The 24,484-nt window shown below is 40.0% G+C and overlaps 1 protein-coding gene across 4 annotated transcripts in view; it reads left to right on the top strand.

The window, feature by feature from the left end:
* The window catches only part of NPNT (nephronectin), an 86,674-nt gene that overhangs the window by 44,355 nt on the left and 17,835 nt on the right, over window positions 1-24,484 (top strand). For 2 of the 4 annotated variants that reach the window (XM_079766261.1, XM_079766262.1), the window contains 6 exons: window positions 1,972-2,064; window positions 6,287-6,406; window positions 7,909-8,028; window positions 9,889-10,023; window positions 10,321-10,443; window positions 11,739-12,134. In XM_079766261.1, coding sequence (XP_079622387.1) covers window positions 1,972-2,064; window positions 6,287-6,406; window positions 7,909-8,028; window positions 9,889-10,023; window positions 10,321-10,443; window positions 11,739-12,134 — 987 coding nt within the window. The remainder of the gene's footprint in view (window positions 1-1,971; window positions 2,065-6,286; window positions 6,407-7,908; window positions 8,029-9,888; window positions 10,024-10,320; window positions 10,444-11,738; window positions 12,135-24,484) is intronic. The other 2 variants (XM_079766263.1, XM_079766264.1) reach the window with 1 other exon arrangement.

The raw sequence follows: 24,484 nt of genomic DNA, 5'->3' as shown, positions 1-24,484 counted from the left end.
CATAAATACGTTTCTTTTTTCTTGAGGAGAGAAATGTCAAGAAGAGGTACCTTGAAATAATTTCATAGAACTAGATATTAGCTTTTGATTAAAAGTCGGTTTGGGTATAAGGCATGGATCTGCATAAAAAGTTTGTTGCAAATTGTGTACTTTAAGAAGTCATTCCCTGGGAGCTTGCTTGGCTGCAAGGACAGCATGATAAATGACAAGCACTTGAGTGCTGTTGGAGCGGCCTGGGGGGCAGCCAGATAGCAGGGCAGGGCCACTTTGGAACTGGCTTCATTTAATAGCCTGTCAAAAGATGAGTGTAATCTGCTCTTAGTGACTTGCTCCCCGAGGGTCATTTTCTGGATTGCTATAATTGGATCACATATAAAACCATAGGCGTGGACTGATCATTATCACATTCTATAAGGTACCTTTCATAGTAGGTGAAATTCTAACCAGAACTCTGGCAAGATTGTTTTTTTCCATCTTACTTTCTCTGGTAATTTTATTCTTGCATAGTTCCTCCCTCCTTGAGTCTCTATGTACCCATACAAATCCCCTTTCCACCTCAGCCAAGAAAGGATACTATTAGAGATAATAATATTTTTATAACTTTCCCACTAGGGAACTATTTTTAGCATGGAATATATCATGTCATTGCATTTTTTTCAGGAGAGATATTCTTTTGAATGCACAGTGTGCTTTATAATGAGTACAGAAGAAACAATTTATAAATATAAATTACTAATGTTTTGACATGGTTCATGTGTCATATGTTGAATTCCTTATCCCGAGAAAAGAATTAGTGTCTTGTAGCACATAATCAGACAGTAAACATTAGTGGACTAGTTCATTCTCAGAGCTGATTGCTTTTCTCAGCACAACAGCCTACGTGCATTAACCCTAATATCGAGGTAGTTTCGCCAAAACCGGTTTGGCTCAGTGGATAGAGCGTCAGCCTGCGGACTGAAAGGTCCCAGGTTCGATTCCGGTCAGGGGGTTGCGGGCACATCCCCAGTAGGGGGTGTGCAAGAGGCAGCTGATCGATGATTCTCTCTCATCGATGTTTCTAACTCTCTATCCCTCTCTCTTCCTCTCTGTAAAAAATCAATAAAATATATTTTAAAAAAATATATCGAGGTAGTTTCTTATAGCCTTACTTTTTTGAAAGTTGTGTGATTTTAACCCAGACACCAATGTTCATTTAATTTGGAAGTTTAACTTACTATTACCAATGCAATAGTCTTGAAATAGGATATGAGCGCCTTTTTGACTCTCTACTTTTGAATCTCACCCATCTCACAATATTTTTAGTAAGCTAACCATGGGAACAGTTACTTTATTTTATTTTTTTGCAGTAAACTTCTATGGGTATTCTAATTAAATGTGACCTAAATGTAACATAAGTTTTTATATTTGAGTGAAAACATTGATCATGCTATCTTTTTAAATAAGGTCTTTATGTAAATCGTAACTTTGTGTGTAATTTTGGAGTATTTTAAACTATTGTGCAACATAATAAGAAAAAGTCTTAAGTCGGTCATTTAAGACTTCAGGATCCTGACTCACAGAGCAGGTTGTTTAAAATCAATATTTGTATAATCTTTGTTTTTTTGTTCTTTTAGTTTTCTCTCATTGTTGATGATTAAAATCATGCTTTTTAAAATGACTGTCTCTTTTTTACTGTGTTTTTTTCCCCCTTTAAGTTTGTATGAGAATGATGGATTAACTTGTACTGTGTGTGTGTGTGTGTGTGTGTGTGTATTCTTGGGAAGAAAGATGGCGGTGATAAATTTCCAGGAAAGTAAAAAATTTTTTAAAAAAAGAGAGAATCTGGAAAAACTAGAAACTACTTTTGGTAAAGTATTCTTTTTACACTCGACCAACTTTATATAATTGTTTAATATATACTTATAAAGATTTTTAGGGCTAAAATGACATCAGTTCAAAGTTGACTCTTATTACCTTCTTCCTGGTGTGAAGACAAGCACTCCTACCCAGCTCCTCTTGACCAAGGCAGTGAGCAGCCTCTTTTCCAACCCCTGGATCCGCAAGCCACAAGTTTACCTTCAAGGGGTGAGCGTGCATTGTCTCGGGGGTCTGCTCCTCCCACCTGCACGGCTTCCTGCAGTGTGTCACTCCTTGCACCTGTTCCGAAGACTGGCCCCGGAGCGCCCGGCCTCAGCACTGAGCCTGTGAAGCAGCAGCAGGGCCGGCGCCGGCTGCAAACGCTGTGCTCTCCTCAGTCTGGAGCCTCTGCTGTCCGCTCACTGCATCAAGTGTCGTTGCTCTTCTTCTTCTTCTCTGGGCTTCAAAGTGTTTTCTAAAAATCACATAACAAAATCACGTTTGTTTTCATATGTAGACGAAGTCAGGAATATCAGAGCAGCTGAGATTGGGGTTTGGATGGCTTTTGCTAGGTAGGTTTTAGACGTGAGCAAGTCCTCTTCATCACCGTACTCAGGGTGTAGCGTGTTAGGCTACCAGAAATGAAGCATACATTAGCTTCCTTCGTTTAGTGTACACTTTCTAATATTAGAAAGCACAGCCCGTAAGGAGGAAGTCACTTAATGTGTCTGGGTGTTAGCAAAAACAATTAGTAACGGGGATACTAATTGCCTGCAGGGCTGGTGTGAGAACGGAAACACCCCAAATATTAGTGCCTTCATTACGCTGGAAAGTTTCGTAGGAAGGTTAGGTGGCTGCATGCCTTCACAGTTCTCCTAAAAAATGTTATCCCTCACCCACTGATAGACTGAGGAACATAGAATGCCTGAATTAAAATCCTATAAACTAGAAATTACTCTTTCTCTCTGCTGATAAGGGACCTGATGGACGTGTACATCTTCTGCACAAAGAATCAGGACCATGGGATTAATCTCACTCACTATGTCACTGCTGTCTTCAAAGTTTAAAAGTGATGGCCGTTGACATATTGACATCGGTTTCCCTCTGACTTCCACTTTAGTCAAATAAAATGTAAAAGCTTAGACTTCTGAGTCATTGCCCAGTTTAGGTCTCAAAGGGAAAAAAAAGTGCAAGCGCATTAAACAAATAATTGTTTTCCCTTAAAAAACCTCTATTGAGTTGTCTTATGTAATGAATCTCTTGGAGATTTTCAAGCTACTTTTCAGTGTCTGCATGCTAATAAAATTTCTATTCTCTTTTCCCTGAAGTGTAATTATAATGCTATGCAGCTTGCATTTTTGTTCTAGACCAGCCCCTTTCTCCCTGCCCCCCTCTCCCAAGCTCCTGAACCCACCAACCTGCTTAAGTATACTCCTGACTTATAGATGCTCTATAAGAATTGCACACTTAATAATTTAAGCATTTGAATGTAAGTGGTTTAATTATAAAGTCCTATTCTTTGTGTGATAAGTCCATGATATAAGTCATTCATTTTTTAATTAAATATTTCTCTTTTAATTTATATTACATTATAAACTCCTAGAGAAAGAGCAAGATTAAAGTAAATTTAAAATAAACACACTAAAGATTTCTCCCTAGGTTCTTTTATCGACTTTTAAGATGTATAAGGTGTAATCAAGCAGACTTTTATGTTTTTTATATTGTTCCACTTATTATTATAGGAGCATTTACTATAAATTGAAAGTGTCATTTTAGAATTTCTGACTTAATTTCATAGGAACACAAGTGTTAGTAGTTCTGTACTACAAGAGATTTTTGGAAGCAGCCTATATTAACTCAGTTTTCTAAGGCATTAGGTCACTAAGAAAATAAGATATAATAATCAAGGGTGGAAACTTGACAAAAAATTAGGGAAAAAGAAGTTCATCACCAGGATATTGGGTGCTTTTGATCTTTAGAAGCTCCCTGCTTGAGCAAAAGTCTGGTATTTGGTAAATATTGATAAGTATGGATTATTGTGGAACCCTACTTCATAATTTCTGCAGTGGCTCTTGTGAAGTGTTGAGGAGACAGGTGCCTGTGGCAGGTGGGAGAGTAAGGGCAGTCGTGGACTTCAACACCTGGGAACTGTCACGGAGAGCCGGCCACTCCCGCAGCGGCTGGCAGAGCACGCTTTCTCAGATTGCTCCCAGCATATTTGGATATTTACATGTCAATTTATTAACCGTAAAGTAGTCAACAAATGTCTCTACACATACCATTGAACAATGCATGTTTCCTTGTTGCATATTGTTTCAGAGTGATTCCCAGGTTCTTTTGGAATTAGGACATCTGACTGATTTTTCATTTTCTTTCAATTTTGTGATTCTTAACCCCAAAGTACTTTTTCCCATGGGAAGGGAAGGATCAGTTGGGATTGAAGAGCACCAGCAGCCCCAGCCTGAATGGTGGAGTCTCACAGAGCAATGCTAAGGAGCCCTTTATTGGCCAAGATGGGCTGCCTCAGCAGGGCCTCAGCTTTAGTCCATAGACAGTGTCTGAAGAAATTTCCATCAGCATAAATACTCCGTGTATATAAGCTGCCTGGGGCTATAAACATCTGACCAGTTCCCATCAGGAAACCCACAGAAGTTTCTGTGGCTCCTTAAAAATAAACTAAGGGTTCTTAATTGACACTTTTTACTTATCCACGAATATCCTTCCCTCGAGATAGGGAATATGGCCTAACTCTATTGTTTTGTTATACCATTTTCTTTTTGTTTAGTGCAGAAAGGTATTTAAAACACAAAGCCTTTGTCTAACAGTGTACTCAGATTTAAATACTACATTCTATAATATCAGTCAGGGATTTATCAAAGCTAGGTGTGAATCTGCAGGGAAGTATGAGGAATAAAAATCACCTCCTCCTAGAACATGAGGAAAGATTCTCTGACTTTAATTTTTGATAAATATTGAAATACAAAGTAGAATATGAGAAGTGGAATCAATTTCTTTTACTTTCATTCTTGATTTAAAATTTTTACTCTAACAGAGGGAGAAGTCACATTTTTGATGATACTATAATCTGCAAAGCATCTTCTTTGAGGGAAAATTTTTTTTGAACTATCCTAAAATGCTATTCTGATTTGTATATCCTTAACTGGGCAAGACGCAATAAAGTATAAAATTGAATAAAGCCTGGGGGTGACAATTGCTTATTATTTAATCTTCCCCAGGCTTCACCCAGCTGGGGACCTACTTACAGATGTGTGAAAGTTAGAAAAAAAGACCAACTTGGAGAGTCGGTAAATTATATTAAAAAATATATAGGTGCAATAATTTGCAGGTTTTAAAAAGCATTGTAAGTTGGCTTAATTAAGTGAAATATATAGATTTTTAATAAACAGCAGGTCAGATTTATATTAGATTAGGTTAAACTTGCAACTAGATTTCTGCTTTGATGACATATGTTAATAGGTAATCATATTATACTGGCAGTTCCAAATGAACATTTTTAATGAAATCTATATTTTGGGCATTACTGTTTCAATGTTTATATATCATTATGAGCTTTATGTTCACTTAAGGCAGTGTTCATTTTGGGTTGGAAAATTCTAATGTGCAATTTATTAATTCATTTCATATTGGTATTTAAACCAATAATCCTAAAATACATAATGATAGTCAATTATGTATTATTCATTACTATTTCCATATGCCCCTCTTAACTACCAAATGAATGAAAACATACTGGAGGGTTGTTTTTTTTAGTTTATTTTGTGATTTGAGTACATTGCTAAAGTAGGAAGCAGAAGTTCCTTCTTTAATCTGAGATCAGTATATAATCTCTAAGGCTGAACAAGGAAAACCACAATTGTGCTCACTCTCATCCATGTAGCTCTTATCCTCTAGGAACAGCTTCCTTTTGGGAAGTTCAAAGCAGTCTACTGTTAGAATCCGGATACTTTCTCATATCTTCTTTAAACAAAGAGGGGAATAAATCGATAGAGGAAGAACACGTTGTCAGGAGTGACTCTGGTAGACCCCAGACATTCTGAGGATATTGAAGTCGGACAGATGACAGAGCACCATGAGGTGTCAGTATGCTGCTCTTTCTAGGGACAATGAGGTAGGCACAGTATGCTCCACAGAGGACGGAGTCACATGTCCTATATAATGTCAGCTCCAGGACAAAAGCCTTATAACGGCCCCTCATTGTTATAAGGCTTTCAGTCACCCCGGGTAGGAAACTCTTGGTTGCCCCTAGTGTAGCCAGCATTAAAATTAAGACAGTGTGAACAGGCTCCATCTTACTAGTATGTAAATGACTGGTTACCATAGCTTGACCTACTTTTCTTCTTCATTTTTTCAATATAGAGAAGTATTTTCAATGGTTTACATTTGTGCGGACATTTTGTGATTTTTCTGCTTCAACTTCCACTCTTTTCAGATCTGAATGAGTGTGGCCTGAAGCCGCGGCCCTGCAAGCACAGGTGTATGAACACTTACGGCAGCTACAAGTGCTACTGTCTCAACGGGTACATGCTGATGCCGGATGGGTCCTGCTCAAGTATGTCAGGAATCTTAATTGTTTTACAAGTGCTTTGGGCTTGACTTCCTTCATGTTGTGCTCTGGTAGTGTGAGAATGAGGGTGGCCTCCCAGACAGAATGGGAGTGTGTGTATGTGTCCCTAAGCAATTGAAAATCAAAAGAAGAGTTGCCCCTTTTATATGGCTAGAATTCTTTTATCCTGGGTGCCAGCGTTAAATTGATTTGGAAATGGTTTTAGAAGAAGAAGAAGAAAACTAAGTGTATTTTCTTATGTTTTTCCCTTTCGTCACTCTGGGCCTAGAGCTATTCCAGCTAGAAGGGGAACATCCGTGATTATTTCAGGACCGTTGTGCTGCCCATAAAGATGGGCTCTAAACTATTTGCTGGTAGAGAAGCCATCAAGCTTGTTGTTTGGTTATAAACGACTCACAAATACCTTATCACTTCATTTTTATATTTCAGTGTCACAGTCTAAGGACTAAGTTATGTCCCTTTTATTAAAATCTACTTCAAATGAAAAAAAAATGAATGATTACAGTAACATAAAAGTAGATTTCCTACTATCATTTGGACGTGTTATAAGATGGATGGTGCCATCAAATCCTCTGCAGGCTGAACATTGAATTGAGGTTATGTGTAGAGGATATCCCACAATCGATGATTTGATTTTTATTTTTACTGAATTATCAGTTAAATTAGCTAATTATCAGTCCGCCATTCACTATCTCTCTCTGAGTTGTGTTTTATAAAATAAAAAAGGTTAGCTAATTTTATTTAGCATGGCCTACTTAGCATGAGACATTTTGGAATGAAGTGGGTTCATGTTAAATCACATGTGACAGTGATGTTCAACTCCTCTAACATTGCCCTACTCAATGGGAAATCTGCTGTCTCTAGAGAAATTTAATGGGAGCTTGACACAATTATGTGGACGCTTCACTTAAGACCAGCACTTAGCATGAATAATATGGGAAAATAACCTCAATTTTCCACTGTTTTTGGCCACTGGAAAAATTTACAGATAACCTATATGAGATTAAACTTTACATTTGTCTTGGAATTCCTCAAATGCATTAGAGGCCTTTCCCAGATGACAACAGAGCTGGTTCACTTCTTATTTTATTTTTATTTTTTAATATATTTTATTGATTTTTTACAGAGAGTAAGAGAGAGGGAAGAGAGTTAGAAACATCGATGAGAGAGAAACATCGATCAGCTGCCTCTTGCACACCCCCTACTGGGGATGTGCCCGCAACCAAGGTACATGCCCTTGACCGGAATCGAACCTGGGACCCTTGAGTCCACAGGCCGACGCTCTATCCACTGAGCCAAACCGGTTTCGGCAACTTCTTAATCCTCTTGATCCGTGGAGGAGGAAGGTCGTTCTGCCCCTCTTGAATAATTGAGGCCTTTTTGTCTTCATTGTTGAGTCAGTGTCGCTGATTCCAGGACAGGTTAAAGACGTAGTGATTTCACTTGTAGAGTTTGTTCTCTGAGTCAGCCAGTCACACTCATTCCAGGTGGCCTGACGTGCTCCATGGCAAACTGTCAGTATGGCTGTGATGTTATCAAAGGACAGATACGGTGCCAGTGCCCCTCTCCTGGCCTCCAGCTGGCTCTGGATGGAAGGACCTGTGTGGGTGAGTTGTAAAGCCAAGCCTCTCTGACTGTAGTCTCTCTAGGGAAAGGAAGAAAGTGAAAGGTGATGTGAATAAGAAAAAAAGGCTGTTACTTACATCACGTCTTAGCTATCCTTTAGAAGATATCAAGATATCAGATGACCCAGAAGAGGACCCCTCTCTGTGAATAGACCATAGAAACAGTTTTTTTTTTCTAAAAATGAGGGGCAGGAGAAAGCTTCGGGCAGAGGGAACCACATCTGCAAAGGCATTGAAGTTTCAAGGAGCATAATGTTCAGGGAAACAGAGCTTAGTATTTCTGGAATGTAAGGGGCAATGACTGATGAAACTGAACAGGTAAATTGTATGTTTTGCATTTAAGACTTAGATTTTCCCCCTTTAAATTAGGAAGGCAGTATAGGATTGTGGTTAAGAGCCAGGGCTTTGGTTTTAAATGCAACTCTGCCATATACTTGATATGTAACCTTAGGCAAGAGACTTCCTTTCTTTGAACTTGAGTCAAAGTCATCTTTAAAATGGGAGTAATGACACATAGAACCATTGTAAGGATTAAAGGAACTCAGGTATAGAAAGAGCTTAGCAACCTAACATATAGTAAGTACTCAATGAAGGGAAGTATTCAGTGATTCAAGAGACATTTATTGATTACTTTCTATACTCGGGAAGGCACTATGCTAAGTGCAGGATGTACAGTAATGGAAAAAGCTGACAAGGTTTTGATCCTCACAAAGCTGATATTCTAATTGTGCAGACAGCAAAAAAGCAAATATATATATATATATATATATATATATATATATATATATATATATATATATATATATATATATATATATATAAATGCCAAGTGACCAGAACTTCACTATAACACGCACTGTGGTTGACTGACTGGCCCAATCAGGGGTGGGGCTGGCCAGCCAACCTTCCGTGGCCCCTCCCCCCAGCTGCCCGGCACAATCAGCTCCAATTGGAGTGGGCCAGCCAGACCCCACCTGTGCACAAATTCGTGCACCAGGCCTCTAGTATCCAATAAAATTACAAACAATACTAAGTGTTAATATGAGGACCTGAGAGAGAGAGAGAGAAACAGAGAGGGTCTGTTTTAGAAAATAATGATCAAGGAAAGCCTTGAAGTAAGACCTGGGCCATTGGTCATGTGAAGAATCAGCCAAGCAGGTGGAAACAATGCAGGCACTGCAGTGAACAAGACCCCAATGTGGCTTCAGTACAGAGTGGGAGCATAAGGGGCAATGGCTTGAGCTACAGCCAGTGAGGTAGGCTGTTTATTACAGAGCCTTCAAAGACCTGGTGAAGAATGAGAATTTAATTCAGAAAGCAAGTAGAAACAGTAGAAGAGCTTTAGGCATGGCACTAATCCAGTTATATGTTGTAGTAAAATTATTTTGACAGGTGAGTGGGAATGCTTTGGAGGAGGTAAGCTTGGCCATAAAAGGTCAGATTAGGAGACCTGGAAGATGGTAGCTTGGACTGGGGTAGTGGCCGAGGGTGAAGAAAAGAGGAGACAAGTTCAAATAGTCTTTCAGAGGTAGAATTAAGTGGGCCTGATGACTTAGCGTTAAGGGAAAGAGGGCTGTCAAGAATGACTCATGTTTCAGTTTAAGCAACTAGGAGGATACAGGTGCAGTGTGTGCTAAGATGCCTTGCAGTAGGAGGGCAGCCTGGGTGAGGAAGATGAATTGAAAGATGGAGATGTGGAATTTATGGTGCCTGTGGGGCCAACAGCTGGATAATGTCTATGATGAGTCACTGTGTGCCAGGCAACCGTTTGCAGGCAGTTATTTATTTTAAAATACACTTCATCTGAACATGCTCCTAAAATACAGTTGGCTTATGTTTCAGATGTTGATGAATGTGCTACTGGAAGAGTTTCCTGCCCTAGATTTAGGCAGTGTGTCAACACTTTTGGGAGTTATATCTGCAAGTGCCATAAAGGCTTCGACCTCATGTACATTGGCGGCAAATACCAGTGTCACGGTAAGGAACCCCAGTCTTTGCTTTTCCCTGTTTCTTCCTCCGGTGTGGAAAGGCCTCTTAATTGTGCTGAAGACTGAGATGCCAGGGGCGGGGGAGGTTACTGGCACTAAACAAACAAGAGTTCAGTTCAACCCCCAGTACTTCGGGATTCACAGGCACTTTATTTCTTTGGTTTATCTGCCAGTTTGACACAGACCTTCACATTGCAGAAAACTTTTTTTGAAACTGTCTCTATATTTTCATGTCATCCTATTTACCTCCCAAATAAACATCTCTTTTCCGTACTTCATGATGCAGATATAGATGAGTGCTCCCTGGGTCAGTACCAGTGCAGCAGCTTTGCTCACTGTTTCAACGTACATGGGTCCTACAAGTGCAAATGTAAAGATGGATACCACGGCGACGGACTGAGCTGCGTGTGTGAGTAACACTGGTCTTCCAGCTCTAAATTCCAGCAGGAAATTAAATTGCACAAGGGCTGTTATTGGGGAAGTAGAAGAACACGATTAATTGATAAAAAAAAGTACAATTTTCATTGCTGGTCATATTAATCTCTGCTTTCTACAAACAATAGAATCACTTGTTCAGGTATTTTTAAAAATTAAAGACTCAGTTATATTTTCTGTGCTTAAAAGTATTCAATTACTTGACTAAAATTTCTCTGTAGATTCCCTGTAGCTGATAAATTTTAGAGCCCTCCCAGAGAGTTTGATTTTCTTAAAATTAGAAATAAATGTTTGTCATTAGCATTGGAATATGATAGTGGGATAATCTGAATATATTCTACATTTTTGGTTCATTTTATTATGTCTCCTAATTCTAAAACATTCCTGTATTTATGTGTTTTCTCTACCTTTAGTACTGTTTTGCTTTTTAAGTTTTTATAAGCTCTGTATGTAGTATGAATACATTAGTAGATAAACATGAAAAAAATACCCTCCAAGATGAAAATTTTACAAACTAAAGTCCATAATTTAGCATACATGTCATGTAACAATACATTTTAAAATTTCTGGAGTAAAATATTTACTAAAAATCCTGAGGCATAAAATCATGGGGATTAAAGGATTTTTGAAGGAGTATATTATACCAGGCAGATTAAATATTAATTTCTTTTGATGAAGATAATAAAGGAAAAATATTCCACAGATGATCTCGGTGACCTCTGAAGATTTCTTTTAAAAAAGCAATTATATAAATTAATAAGTGGGGAAAAATCAACTAAAATAATATGTAGAGCATTTAATAAAAATGTTTTACATGAGTCAAATTTATATAAAGTGTGGAAGAGAAATTAGTCTTTAGACAATTCTAAATATGATTTTATGATATACATGTACCATAGGGACACTTAATATAGACTCTATGTATACATTTCTCATATTTTAAAAATTTAGAACATCTGTGCATTTTAAAAATCTCATTGATTGCCATCTGTTTCCACTTTACAAACACAACTTTTTTGTGTTTCAAATAATACAGCTTTATTATAGAAACACCAATATAATTTTTGCATTCACCCACCAGATGAATGTGTATCATATATCATATATGCACATATTTGTTATTTGGAAAACAGCATGACTTACAGTAGGGGAATATTCTAAATGTGAAAAGTAAATCCAGTTGGCACATATTTTGATATGCTTGTTTTTTACATTTTGATATTTTACTTTTTCGGTTACACACTAATTTAAATCTTTTGACTCTTTTAGATATTCCAAAAGTCATGATTGAACCTTCAGGTCCAATTCATGCACCAAAGGGAAATGGTACCATTTCAAAGGGAGATGGAGGACACAGTAATTGGATTCCTGATGTCGGAAGTACTAGGTGGCCTCTGAGGACACCATATATTCCTCCTGTTGTTACCAACAGGCCCACTTCTAAGCCAACAACAAGACCTACACCAAAGCCAACAACATGGCCTACCCCACCCCCACCCCCACCGCCTCCCACAGAACTCAGGAGGCCTCCACCACCACCAACGCCGGAAAGACCAATCATCAGACTGACGACTGTAGCACCAGCTGCTACCACATCACCAAGGGAGATTACAGTTGACAACAGGATACAGACAGACCCTCAGAAGCCCAGAGGAGATGTGTTCAGTAAGTCATATAAATGCTCGCACATTTTTTGAGTGTTTTTTTTTTCAGTTTTATTGAGCTATAATGGACATACAGCATGGTAGAAGCTTAAGGTATACAACATAATGGTTTGACATATATATTGTGAAATGATTACCACAGTAACTAGTTAACACCCATCATCTCTTGTTTTTCTATTGTCTGACTTATTTTACTTAACACGATGCCCTCAACATTCATCTGTGTTGCAAATGGCACAATTTTCTTCTTATTATTTCATTGTGTGTGTGTGAGTGTGTGTGTGTGTGTGTGTGTGTGTATCACATTTTTTTATTCATTCCTTCATCTATGGACACTTACTTATTTCCATGTCTTGGATATTGTAAATAGTGCTGATATGAACATGGGGTGCAAATAATATCTCTACAACATAGTGTTTTCATTTCCTTTGGATATATTTCCAGAAATAGGATTCTTGGATCATATGGTAGTTCTGTTGTAAACTTTTTGAGAAAACTCCATACTGTTTTCTATAGTGGCTGTACCAGTTTACAGTCCTACCAATAGTGCATGAGGGTTCCTTTTTCCCCCACATCTATTATCTCTTGTCTTTTTAATGCTAGGTGTGAGATGATATCTCATTGTGGTTTTGATTTGCATTTCCCTAATAAATAGTGATGTCGAACATCTTTTCATGTAACCTATTGGTCATTCATATATCTTCTTTGGACAAATGTCTATTCAGGTCCTTTGTCCATTTTTTAATTGGATTATTTGGGTGTTCTTTTTTTTTTTTTTGCTAGTGAGTTGTATGAGTTCCCTGTATAGTTTGGATATTAACCCCTTATTAGATATATAGTTTGCACATTTTTTTCTCATTTCATGGTTGTCTTTTTGTTGATTGGTTTTTTTGTTGTAGTGCAGAAGCTTTTTAGTTTGATGTAGTCCACTTGTTTATTTCTTATTTTGTTGCTTGTGTGTTAGTTGTTATCTCCAAAAAAATCATTGGAGGCATTATAGTTAGCAGGGACAGTACAGCAAAGGCACAAAGGTAGGAAGCAGCATAATGTACGCAATAAACTGCCAGTAAACTGGAGGGTTAAGCCAGGGATTGATGAGAAAAACTGCACAGCTATCCCTTGTATTTGCTGTAAGCTGGTGGCTAGATCTGGACCGGGCTAGATTAAAGACTCCCAGATTTTTAATGGGTGGCTGGGTAAAGGGTGTGCCACCAATGGAGATAAAGGCTATTGGTAATGAAGCAAGTTTTGAAGGAGGAAGAGGTTCCTTTATTACCAAACCAAAATTTGCAATTTACAACCTTGTTCCCTGTATTTTTCTGTCATGCTTCACTTTGTTTATTCTTAGCTACCTTTGCATTCACTCCTCTCTCCTCTTCTCCTTTTGACATTACTAGTTTCTTCTTTTTCCACTCCCTGATGGAACTCAGCTTTGCTCCTTTCAGATTGTACGCGTTTGCAGTTTTTTTTACCGGGTGAAAAGAATACTGACATTTGTGATATTTTTTTTTTTTAAGAGAAGAACTTTTTTTTTTTTTTTTTTACTTTTATGTGACTCTCAATCAAATGTTTTCTTCTAGGTCACTGTCCTTTTAAAATGAATTTGAGATTCTCTAATTCTGATATACTTGTAATTGTGTACATTTTGAACAATAAATATGACTTTTAGAGGGATTAGATGGTAGATCTAGTAACATTTTATTTTTTGAAAAGCACATTTTCTGATAATTTTTATCCTCCCACCTTCTCTTTATTTCTCCCTCCCCTTCTTTACTTTTCTTCTCCTTCCCCTGCTCCTCTCCCCCCTCCTTCTCCCTCTCATGTCTCTCTTTTTCTGACTCTATTTTTTTCTTTATCTCTTCGTAATCATACAATGGAATGTTTATTCATGGGTGCTTAAGTAACTGTAGTATTTATATTACTCTGCTGCTTAAGGTAGGGTTGTAAGAACTTGGCTACTTCATATAAAAAGATACTCTAACATTGATATCAACATCTTTCTGAGTCTTCTAACGTTTTCTGTTTTTTAAAGCTCTCTTTTTCTTCCCATTTTTCTTCTCCATACTGACATACATAGGAATTAAAATGACATTGAAGGTTGCCAGTAGAAATTAGCAGGATAAAACCGGGGAGCATGGAGTTCTGGTGATGTTTGAAAGCACTCATTCTGAGAGAGGGTGATCTTAGAGATAGGCCCTGGGAGAGAATGGCCTTGATCCTGGGCCAAGGCTGCTGCATGCCACAGAGAGCAGTGGACACGCCACCAAAGATGACAATCCCCTCTCGTTCCATCTCCGGCTAGCGCTGCTGGTGAATGTTAGTGTGAATGAGGGTATTTTGGACATGTAATTTGCTATCTTGTGATTGCAGCGTATATTCTGAATGAGGGGAGTGTTCAAGTTTTTGGTTCAGGACAAATAACTGGTGTTTATTCACTGGGGAAACAGAAAGGAACCTTATCGCTATTTTAGTTCAACACCATTTCTTCGTTGAATATTTTCTTCATTTCTGGCATACTAATTTTCTTAAGCCATTATTCTCCACAGGTCTGAGAATAAAATCTGGCTGTCCTCATTTCATGAATTTTCAGTTGATGTTAATTATAGCCACTGTTTGGAAGTTTCCAAATAGCCCCAAACTTCAACCATTATATTTTTCTTTACATTGAAAGGTATGTTATTTAATGGCAGAAGTTATTAAACAATGTTTTTCTTTATAGTGTGTGTGTGAAGATATTCTAAGAGGAAATAAGAAAGAAAAAAAATTATAACAAGAATACATCTCTAGTCCAGACTTCTCCCCAAATTGCAGACTTGAATATCGCCTGCCTGTTTAACCTCTCCAGTTTAGATGAAACCAGATGTTCAAACCACTTGTTGAATTGTGCCTCAATTTCATCCCAAACACACTCTACCCACAGTCTTTCAGACCCTACATCTTATAGTTGCTATAGCTAAAGAACTTGGAGTCATAGTAAATTAATCTCTTTATACCCACATCCAATCTACAAGGAAAACCTGTTAGACCTACCTTCAAATTATATTGAAACGAGGGGCCCAGTGCATGAATTCGTGCACCTTGAAAGGAACTGTGGGCCACAAGGCTGCAGTGGGCATAGAGGCGGGTCTTGGCCCATCCTCTGTGCCCCCACCCAGCTCCTCCCACCCTGGCCCCCTGTCTGCCAACAGCCCCACTCCCACTGCTCCCATGTGCTGATGGTGCCAGCCCCGCTCACACCTGCGGGTGCGAGTGGGGCCGTCTCCAGGAGCAGGTGCGAGAGGCGGCTGCCGGTCCTAATTGCCCATCAGGAGCAGGGGGAGGTGGAGAAGCCCTGAGGGATGATCGGGGCTGGCAGCTGCCACTCGCACCCACTGATGGTGCCAAGCGATCGGGGCCAGGCACCGGCAGTGGGTGCGAGCGGCGACTCTGGAGCCAGCAGCAGGTGCAAATGGGGCCGGCGCCGGCAGCAGGTGCGAGCGTCGGGTGAGACAGCGGCACGTAGGAGCAAAGAATTTTCAGTAACCACCAGAGGCTCACCCCAATGACAGTGACCGGAGCCCTGCAGTGGTCTGGCGCCCCCACTCACCTGCTCCACCATGCAGCCGATGCCCACCATGTTCCGTGCATGCCCCCTGGTGGTCAGTGCACATCATAGCGACTGGTTATTCGGTTGTTCCGCCGTTTGATCTACTTGCATATTAGGGTTTTATATATATAGACCAGAGGTCCGAAGCACGAAGATTCGTGCAAGAATGGGCCTTCCTTCCCCTGGCTGCAGGCACCGCCTTCGCTCCGACCAGAGCCGCCTTTCTGCCTTCACTCTGGCCGGAGCCACCTTTCTGCCTTCCCATGCTGCCCAAAGGCCTGGAGCGGCTGGGGCAGTGCGGAATTCCTACATTGTCGCCATGGCGACAACGCAAGCATCCTGCCCCTGGCCACTCAGCGCCTGCATATGCAAGTTAACCCGCCATCTTTGTTGGGTTAATTTGCATACTCACTCCTGATTGGCTGGTGGGTGTCACGAAGGTATGGTCAATTTGCATCTTTCTCTTTTATTAGTGTAGATTGTGGCCACTGCATGCCATCTCCAATGCTACCCCCCTGGCCCACGCCATCCCTCCCCTAGAGTCTAGGTCCAACCTCCTTTATCCAGATGAGTTGTGGCATACAACTTTTTTTCAGATATTAGAGAATAAGCTGCTTATGCTGTACATGATATAATGATGCATGTTGATGTTTCTACAGTGAAACACATGAATACTCAATAACTGGCAACTAAAATCCTCAAGGTTAGGTGAAGTGTAGGTTAGTTTTGCCACCTAATCAGCTACAGAAACAGCTTTTGGATTTCAGAATTATGGGGAACAACTGTGGACCTGCACTGCAATTGTCTTCCAGCTTCTCCCTGCTTCCACCTTTGTTCCTCTGTGGTCACTTCTCAACTCAGCAGCCAAAGTGAGCTTTTAAAAGTTAAATAAGATGTCATTGTTCACAGTTCTGCATTAGTACCGCTTAGTTCAGGAAGAACTGAAGCCCTGCCAGTGTCTTACAAAGTCCTAAACGATCTCATCGCCTAGCACTCTGCCTTCCTCACTCCCCGCTAGCCTCCTCGCTGCCATTCCTCAAACTTCTCCCAGCTGAGGACTCTGACTCCAGCTCTTCCCTCTTCCTGGAACCCTCTGCCCTCAGCTATTAGCTGGACCCCCTCTCTCTCCTCTTTATCAAATCTCAACCTAACAGTGAGGCTACCCTGAGCCCCCCCACATTCAACACTGTGACCTCCTCAACCACCACCAGCACAAGTGATCTCTCTCCACTGTACTTACTTTAAATCACCTTTTAATATACTGCATTGTGTACTTATTTATAATGTCTATTTTGTCTTTCCTTTCTAGAATATAAGCTTTTGAAGAAAGGATCTTTTTCTGTTTTGTTCGTTGGTACATTTCCAGAACCTAGCATAATGCCTGCTACATAGTAATTGGCACTTCAACACTATTTGTGGAACAAAGAGATCAATGAATAGATTGATCACTCATAACTTTTTAAACTGAAATAAATTATCATCATATAATCAAATTTCCCATACAAAACCTAGTTTAATGTAATACATTAATCTATATTTTAATAATTTAAAAAATATATTCTTTTCTGATTGTTACTTATTTTTATACTATGGAGAGATGTTTTATTGTGCTTCCAGTATTTTTTCCCTTTTCCCCCCTCCCTTCCTACCTCCTTTTCCCTCCATCCATTTCTTTTTTAGAAGATGTAGATTTTTAAAATATAGATATTATTACCTTCATTTATTTATTCAATTTTATGGTGTGTGTTTTTTTCAGTTTTAGTTTACATTCCACATTATTCTGTATTAGTTTCAGGTGTACAGCATGCTGTTAGACAATCATGTACTTTACAGAGTGGTTGCCCCCCCCCACCCCCCAATATTTCAAGTACCCATCTGGCCCCATACATTGTTATTATGATAATATTGACTATAATCCCTATGCTGTACTTTACATTTCTGTAACTATTGTATAACTACCAATACAGATTTTTAATCCCTTCACTTTTTTCACCCAACCCCTCACCGCCCCCCCCCCCATCCCTCTGTCAGTCATGAAATTACATTTCTGTCTCAGTTTTCTTCAGTACTGTCAGGTACACAATTGGTCACTCTCACCTGACCTCACACTCCATGATTCAAGGAACACTCTTTGGGGCCCGAAGATACATAATGATCAGATCTGACCCAATATTGATTGCAGGGGGAACCTTTTTAAACCTGTTTAACCCCCAGATGTCTTCCCCTCAAACAATCATATGGTGCCTCTGGTACACAGTAGGTGCTCAAAAATATTTGTTGACTGGAATTTTATATTGGATTCTATTTTTTTAATCTAAGTAAATCCTTCATATGCTTGAACTAGCTAAATTTAACTTGTGGATTTGATAGTCACTCCTCAGATCATCAGAGTTATTTCAGCTTATGGTCTTTCTCTTATCCTGATAGAGTTTACTAGTAATATTGACATTGAAAAGAAATAATATCTAGAAAACTCTAACTCAAACATACTTTATAATTTTAAGCTTGATGTTGAGTAAAAGTGAAAAGGCTTTGAAAGGGAATATGAAAATAAGGCTGAGGCATTTGAAGCTGAGGGTTTTAAACTACTGCCAGGCAAGGAATGCACTGAATCAGAAGATCTACTTTTGATTCTCAACCCTATTATTTATGAATTAAGTGACTTTGTCTAAGTTACTAAGCTTTCCATCTCAATTTTCTCATCTGTAAAATTGAGTTAGTATTCATAGCTTTACATTCACATTGAGTGATTTCAGGGATCAAACATAATACAAGTAAAAGTGTTAATTATTTATTACTATGGAATATAAAATATTACTGTATTTTATAGGAATAACTATGATGGGGAACATTTACATAATATGTGATTAAGGAAATAACCATTTATGTGTGATATGAAACATGAAGCATGTATTTTTTTTTTTTTAGTTGTTAAAATATCTTTAGTTGATTTGGAGAAGTGCAGGGAAATAATTTTTACACTTTTCCTTCTCTGATTTTCAATCAAATGCACAAAAGATAATTTTATTCTTTTGAACGGATAATAGAAGAAATTACAACTAAGCAAAGCAGAGTACAGAAGAAATGGGAAGGGGTATTGGTATTCCTCTAACCTATAAGTGATATTCTTGTATTCTTTTTTATAAAAATATTTATTGTTGAAAGTATTACAGATGCCCACCTTTTTCCCCCATTGACCCCCTCCATGTATTTTTTAAATAATTCCAACTCGAGTGACCCTTGGTCTTTAAAATTGAGTAAATAGAATTATGATCAGATGCATTTGCAGAGCTCACCCTGTAGGCCTGACTGGGCAACTCTACAGTTCCCAGATAACACGAGATTCTTGTTCTTTCACGTATGGGACAGACCAGTGCTTCTCCAAGTGTGTGTGATTGAACATTAGTTCTCTGGGATATTACGCAAGTGTATGCTAAAGAAGTTCTGAGGTCAAATAAATTTGAGAGATCCTAGGTTTAGTAAACTTAAATAGGTTTGTTAACTGTAGGACTTCTCAGTATGCTAAGGGTCTTGTGACTTTCTCAGAGAGGCATGTCATGTGTATTATATAACTGTTGGGATTAGAGTTCATTGTCACCAACTTCAGGTCAGGCTGAGCTGAACTAAGAATTGCAGAGACCACTCTCCACAAAACTGAAGAGTCCTCTCCCATGGGTGTTCATTTGCACGGTTTCTGAGACCAGTGGGTTGTCTTGGCCTTTGGAAGAGCCTGCTGGAGGGGTGGAGTTGGGAGGACAGAAAGGAGCTAGGCAGACACAGGGCAAGCAAAGCCGATTTAATCAGAGGTATGCTGCAAGGGGCTGAAAAAAAGTTGGAGACCAAGAACCAAAGACAAAAATCTGGTATCAGAGCAGGTAGGATCTATCCCAGAGCAAAGAAAAGAAGAAACACCTTAAAATATATTTTTATTGGTTTCAGAGAAGAAGGGAGAGAGAGGTAGAAACATTAATGATGAGAGAGAATCATTGATTGGCTGCCTCCTGCACACTCTCTACTGGGATTGAGCCCAAAATCTGGGCATGTGCCCTGACAGGGAATCAAAACTGTGAGCTCCTGGTTCATAGGTCGAAGCTCAATCACTGAGCAACACCAGCCAGGCAAGAAGAAACACTTTATGTAGAACCTGAAGTAAAGGAAGATAGGGGAAAATACATTTTAGTCTAGCAAGATAATGAAATATTATGTAGTGATGTTGTTTGAGAAATATTTAATGAGTTGGGAAAATACTCATGTTATAAAAATGTTAAGTGAAAAGAACACACAGAACTGTATATACTGTTGACCCCTTTGGGTTATAAAATGCATACCTATATCTCTCTGAATGAATACAAAAGTTTGGAAGAAGAGAGCCCAAAATGGTAACCATTGATCTATCCAGTTTGTGATATTTGGGGCGATTTTCACTGTCTTTTTGTTATCCGCATGCTGTGTTTTTTAATCACTTCGTCCCCACTGTCATTAGTCACAGAACCTCAGAGCAGTAATTCCTCAGCAGAGGGGCTGGTGGTACTCAAATCCCGCTTTCTCCAGCAGTGTACTGTGTGTTTTTAGAAAGAACCCCAGTAGATTCTAATTCTTAATCATGCTAAATTTATTTAGAACACAGTGTTTTTAAAAATTCATGAAAGGTTTTATTAACTTCTATTTTTAACCTTTCACTTTTTTTTTTTTTTTTTTACCATTGAGTGTGTCAGGTATGCCCAGTTTTAGCTAAGAAGCTCAGATTACTGCAAGGAATACAATATCACTTGGCCCAGGAAGCAGTTTTTTTGTGTTGGCACAGCTTCTTGGAACCACAGTAACTTAGGATGCTTATCTAAAATGTAGATTCCTAGTCTCTCCAATACATTGACTACAGCGGACTGACTAGGGAAGTTCTGCTCAGTCAGCACTGTGTGCCCAAGAAACATGGGATCCTGTGAAAATGAAAACCCACCCGGTGAGGCTGTAGCAGGACCCAGAGAGCCATAGTGGCAGCTCTAGGCCAGCAGAACCCTGTCCTCAATAGAGGCAGAATCAGCCAGATGTGGGGCGTTTAAAACGTAACAACCGTGCCTGAAATGTAGCATGCAGCATCTGGCTCATGGAAAGTCAAGAAGAAAAGTGTTGCAGATGAAGATTATCCTGTGTAATAAAAGCCCAGCAAACAAATGGCGGAACGACCAGAATGACCAGTCAACCAGTCGCTATGATGTGCACTGACCACCAGGGGCAGACACTCAACACAGGAGCTGCTCCCTGGTGGTCAGTGCGCTCCCACAGTGGGAGCAGCCACTCAGGGGGCAGGTCTACAGCCGCTGGAGCAGCCACTCAGAGGGCTGGTCCACAGCCGCTGGGCTGACCGGGATGAGCCCTGCTCCCACAGAGGGTGATCCCCGCAGGCCACGCCCCCTCCAGTGCAAAAATCACGTGCACCAGGCCTCTAGTAGTATATAATGTAATATGGACCAGGTGCTCTTATGAGTGGCCACAGCACACAGCACACTCACTGTTGCTGTTACTCTAGATCAGGAGGATGTGCTGACATTCCAGGTGTCCTGCAGGAGGAAGGAGATTGTTTCCTTCTTACCGGAGTGCTGCTTTGCTGCAAGCTGTGCCCAGGTTCTTTCTCTCATTTCCCGTCAACAGATCTGAGTTTGTGGCTGCTGTGATCACATTGTTCTCAGTCATGGAAATATGGTCTCTTTTCTGATTCTCTGTGGTGATGAGTAAAAAGATTGTTTCTGCCGAGGGGTGAAGAGGTCTTCAAACTAGTTTGGTTTCTAGTAAACAGCAAGGCCTACAGAGACCCCGAGGAGATGCCTGACATCTCCCCGAAGATGACATTTCTGCTAGTGTTTTGAAGGAGTGAGTTGTCAATGTTTACAGGTCAGGATCTGGTGCTGTGAATTCTGAAAGTTTTCAAGATGTTTGATTTACATTTTAATTGGATCCTATGGTGTCTGGTGAAGAAAAAAAAATAGTTCTCTCTGGACAGTATAAATTGAGTCCTTGGCGACTGTGACCAAAGGCAGAAATCAGATTTTCTTTAAAAAATGAATTCATTTATATGGTAATGATAGCATTGCCTACTTACCTCAGAAAAATACAGCCCCATTTTGTGTTCTGGCCCTCAATGTTTATATTTTTCTGATGCTTTCTGTTATGGTTCATTACAATTTTAATGTTATTTTTGGCTAACCAGATCCCTTTGAAACAAGTTGATTTACAAGTGCAGCCTATTAGGTGAACAGACAAAATGAAAATAGAAAACTGCGACTTCATATATGCTTTCCTGTAACAAATAATTACTCTCCTGTTTTGTTTAGGTGTGATAGTACCTGGTTGAACAGTTGTAATGTTAGAGACAGCCTTGCCTCAACTGCTTTGCTGTGCAAATAGCCTTTTCAGAGACAAGGTCTACAAGGGAAATTTACATGATGGGTCTGACAAATATCAGAAATAAAAGCTCCCTTTCTTCCTTTAAAGTGATTATTTTGGCCTAGGGCAGTGGTCGGCAAACTCATTAGTCAATAGAGCCAAATATCAACAGTATAACGATTGAAATTTCTTTTGAGAGCCAAATTTTTTAAACTTAAACTATATAAGTAGGTACATTGTTATTAACTTAATTAGGGTACTCCTAAGCTGGCCTTTGCTAAAAACTCAAGGGGCCAAAAAGCCACATGTGGCTCACGAGCCTCAGTTTGCTGACCACTGGCCTAGGGCATTGACACCTGTCTCCCACAGTCCATGGGCTTCTGTGACCCCCCAGGTGATCATGCTGCACCAGGTCCCAGCAGACCTGTTTGGGGTTCAGGTGTGCGGGAATCAGTCCTGACAGAGCCTAACTTTTAGGGGTTCTTTTAGCTTAGAAGAGAGAAAGAGCACAAAACCTGTGAAGTACTCTTAATCTGGAAAAGTTGTATTACCATCCATGTGGTCACACCTACAGAGGAACCATCTTTCAGACATCCTGTTCCTGTTCTCCTGGGCAGTGGTGAAGTTGTTCTGAAACTTGATTTAAAGGAGAAATAGGGGAGTCACAAGAACTGGGCTTATTATTGAGTAGCTGTGTCTGTGTTCCACCTTTCACCAGAGATTTAATTTTCCCAGCTCTGCTATGTACCTTTCCCCCAGAGGTGTCTTGTGAACTTTTTAGATTCTTCCTGTGGGATGAAAGCTCTGGCAAACAAGAACTTATTTCTGTGGAGCCCAGCAACCCTCTCCTTTTTTCCCTTGTAATCAGGAGGTAGCAAAGAATTTTCTCTAAAGTGGTTAAGGAAATTTTAGAAACTTGTCTCCAATCCTTGTGTTTGCTTCTCTTTGGTCATTTAAAACTGTAATGCAGATTGAGGGGGCGGGGGGGAGGGGCAGGGGGGAAAGAGGTGGGCTGAGGTGGGAGAGGAAGATAGGGAAGGGGGAGGGGAAGAGAGGCTGCCTCATAAAATCCTTGTCATTCACCCCCATACTGTAGTCTCTAAAAATGCCCAGTTTTTGCCACCAGAACAAGCCTTCAGAACATTAGGAAAGTTCCATGTGCGCCATTCTCCTTCAATGAACTAAACCTACAAGGGTAGAATTTCAGACATTGTTATCTTGACCCTTTTAGTTCAACAAAAAATGCCAGAACCGGCCTGGGTCATGTCAGGGGAGCCACCCAAGCGCTAAACAGAATTTGCAAATCTACCTTTACTAACTATGGTTTACACTTTGTTGTAGTTTCCCTTTGGGAGAGGGCTGGCCATGGGAGTTGTGTATGATAATATTTACACTTACTCCACTGTGCTTATTCTTAGTGCTTTTTGGGTAAAATATACAATTGACTATCTGGGAGACCTCATTTATGAACTCAGGTTATATATTAAAATTATCATATTCATGGGGAAAGTATGTTTAATAGAAAACAGTGGGTCAGACTTTCTTTTTAAGAAGTTTCCTGATGATTTGTGTGGCTGATCCTCTCACAGGCCTCAGGGCTCCCCAGGCGTTAGGGAAGCATCCTGGACCCCTAAACCCAGTCCCACCAGGTCTTGATCCACCTGGCTCCTTCCTCCCATGCCTGGACACCTCCTTTCTTTTAGTTCAGACAGAAGGTTGTAAGAAGCAATGGGCATGGGATATTTTGAGTAGGTGAAACATTGACCAATGGAAGGAAAATGTTGAGGAAATGTTTTCAAGATGAATTCTTTAGTTAATGTTGGTCTTAACTGCCCTCTGACATCCTCTCCCCCTGTTCGTTCCACATGCTGCAGCCAGAATGGTGGACCTCATCTTGGCACTCCTGTGTAAAAGTCTTCCAGAGGCTCCCGGTTTCTACCAGAATACAGTCCCAAATCTTTACGGAGCTTTAAAAGGCCCTGCACAGTCTGCCTGCATCTCCAGCTTCATTCCTGTGGTACCCTTCTTCCCCTGTGAGCTCTCCAGCTCTAATGAGCATTCAGTCCCACACACCTTCATTCTTTAGGGTGCCACCTCACAGGAACTCATCCTTTATGCCCTGGTATAGGCATCACCTCTCGGAGGTTTTCACTCATCCGTCCTCCTCCTGCTAGTCCCCCTTTCTCCTCACCCCCCATGCTCACAGAGCTTCCTCTACCTCACTTTTAAAGCACTCATTACCTGGGGAAATTGTTAGGTGTCTGTCTTTACATCTGGACCGTAGATCCTCTGAAGGCAAAAGCATGCTCTTTGCTTCACAACAAGCTCTTAGCCCAGCACCGGGGACCCAGTGGATGCTCACTTCCTTGATTGATTGCATTAGC

Source organism: Cnephaeus nilssonii (genome assembly GCF_951640355.1).
Source record: "Cnephaeus nilssonii genome assembly, chromosome: 1".
Classification (NCBI taxonomy): domain Eukaryota; kingdom Metazoa; phylum Chordata; class Mammalia; order Chiroptera; family Vespertilionidae; genus Cnephaeus; species Cnephaeus nilssonii.
Note: the sequence above shows the minus strand (reverse complement) of the source record. Positions and strands in the feature narration are given on the sequence as shown.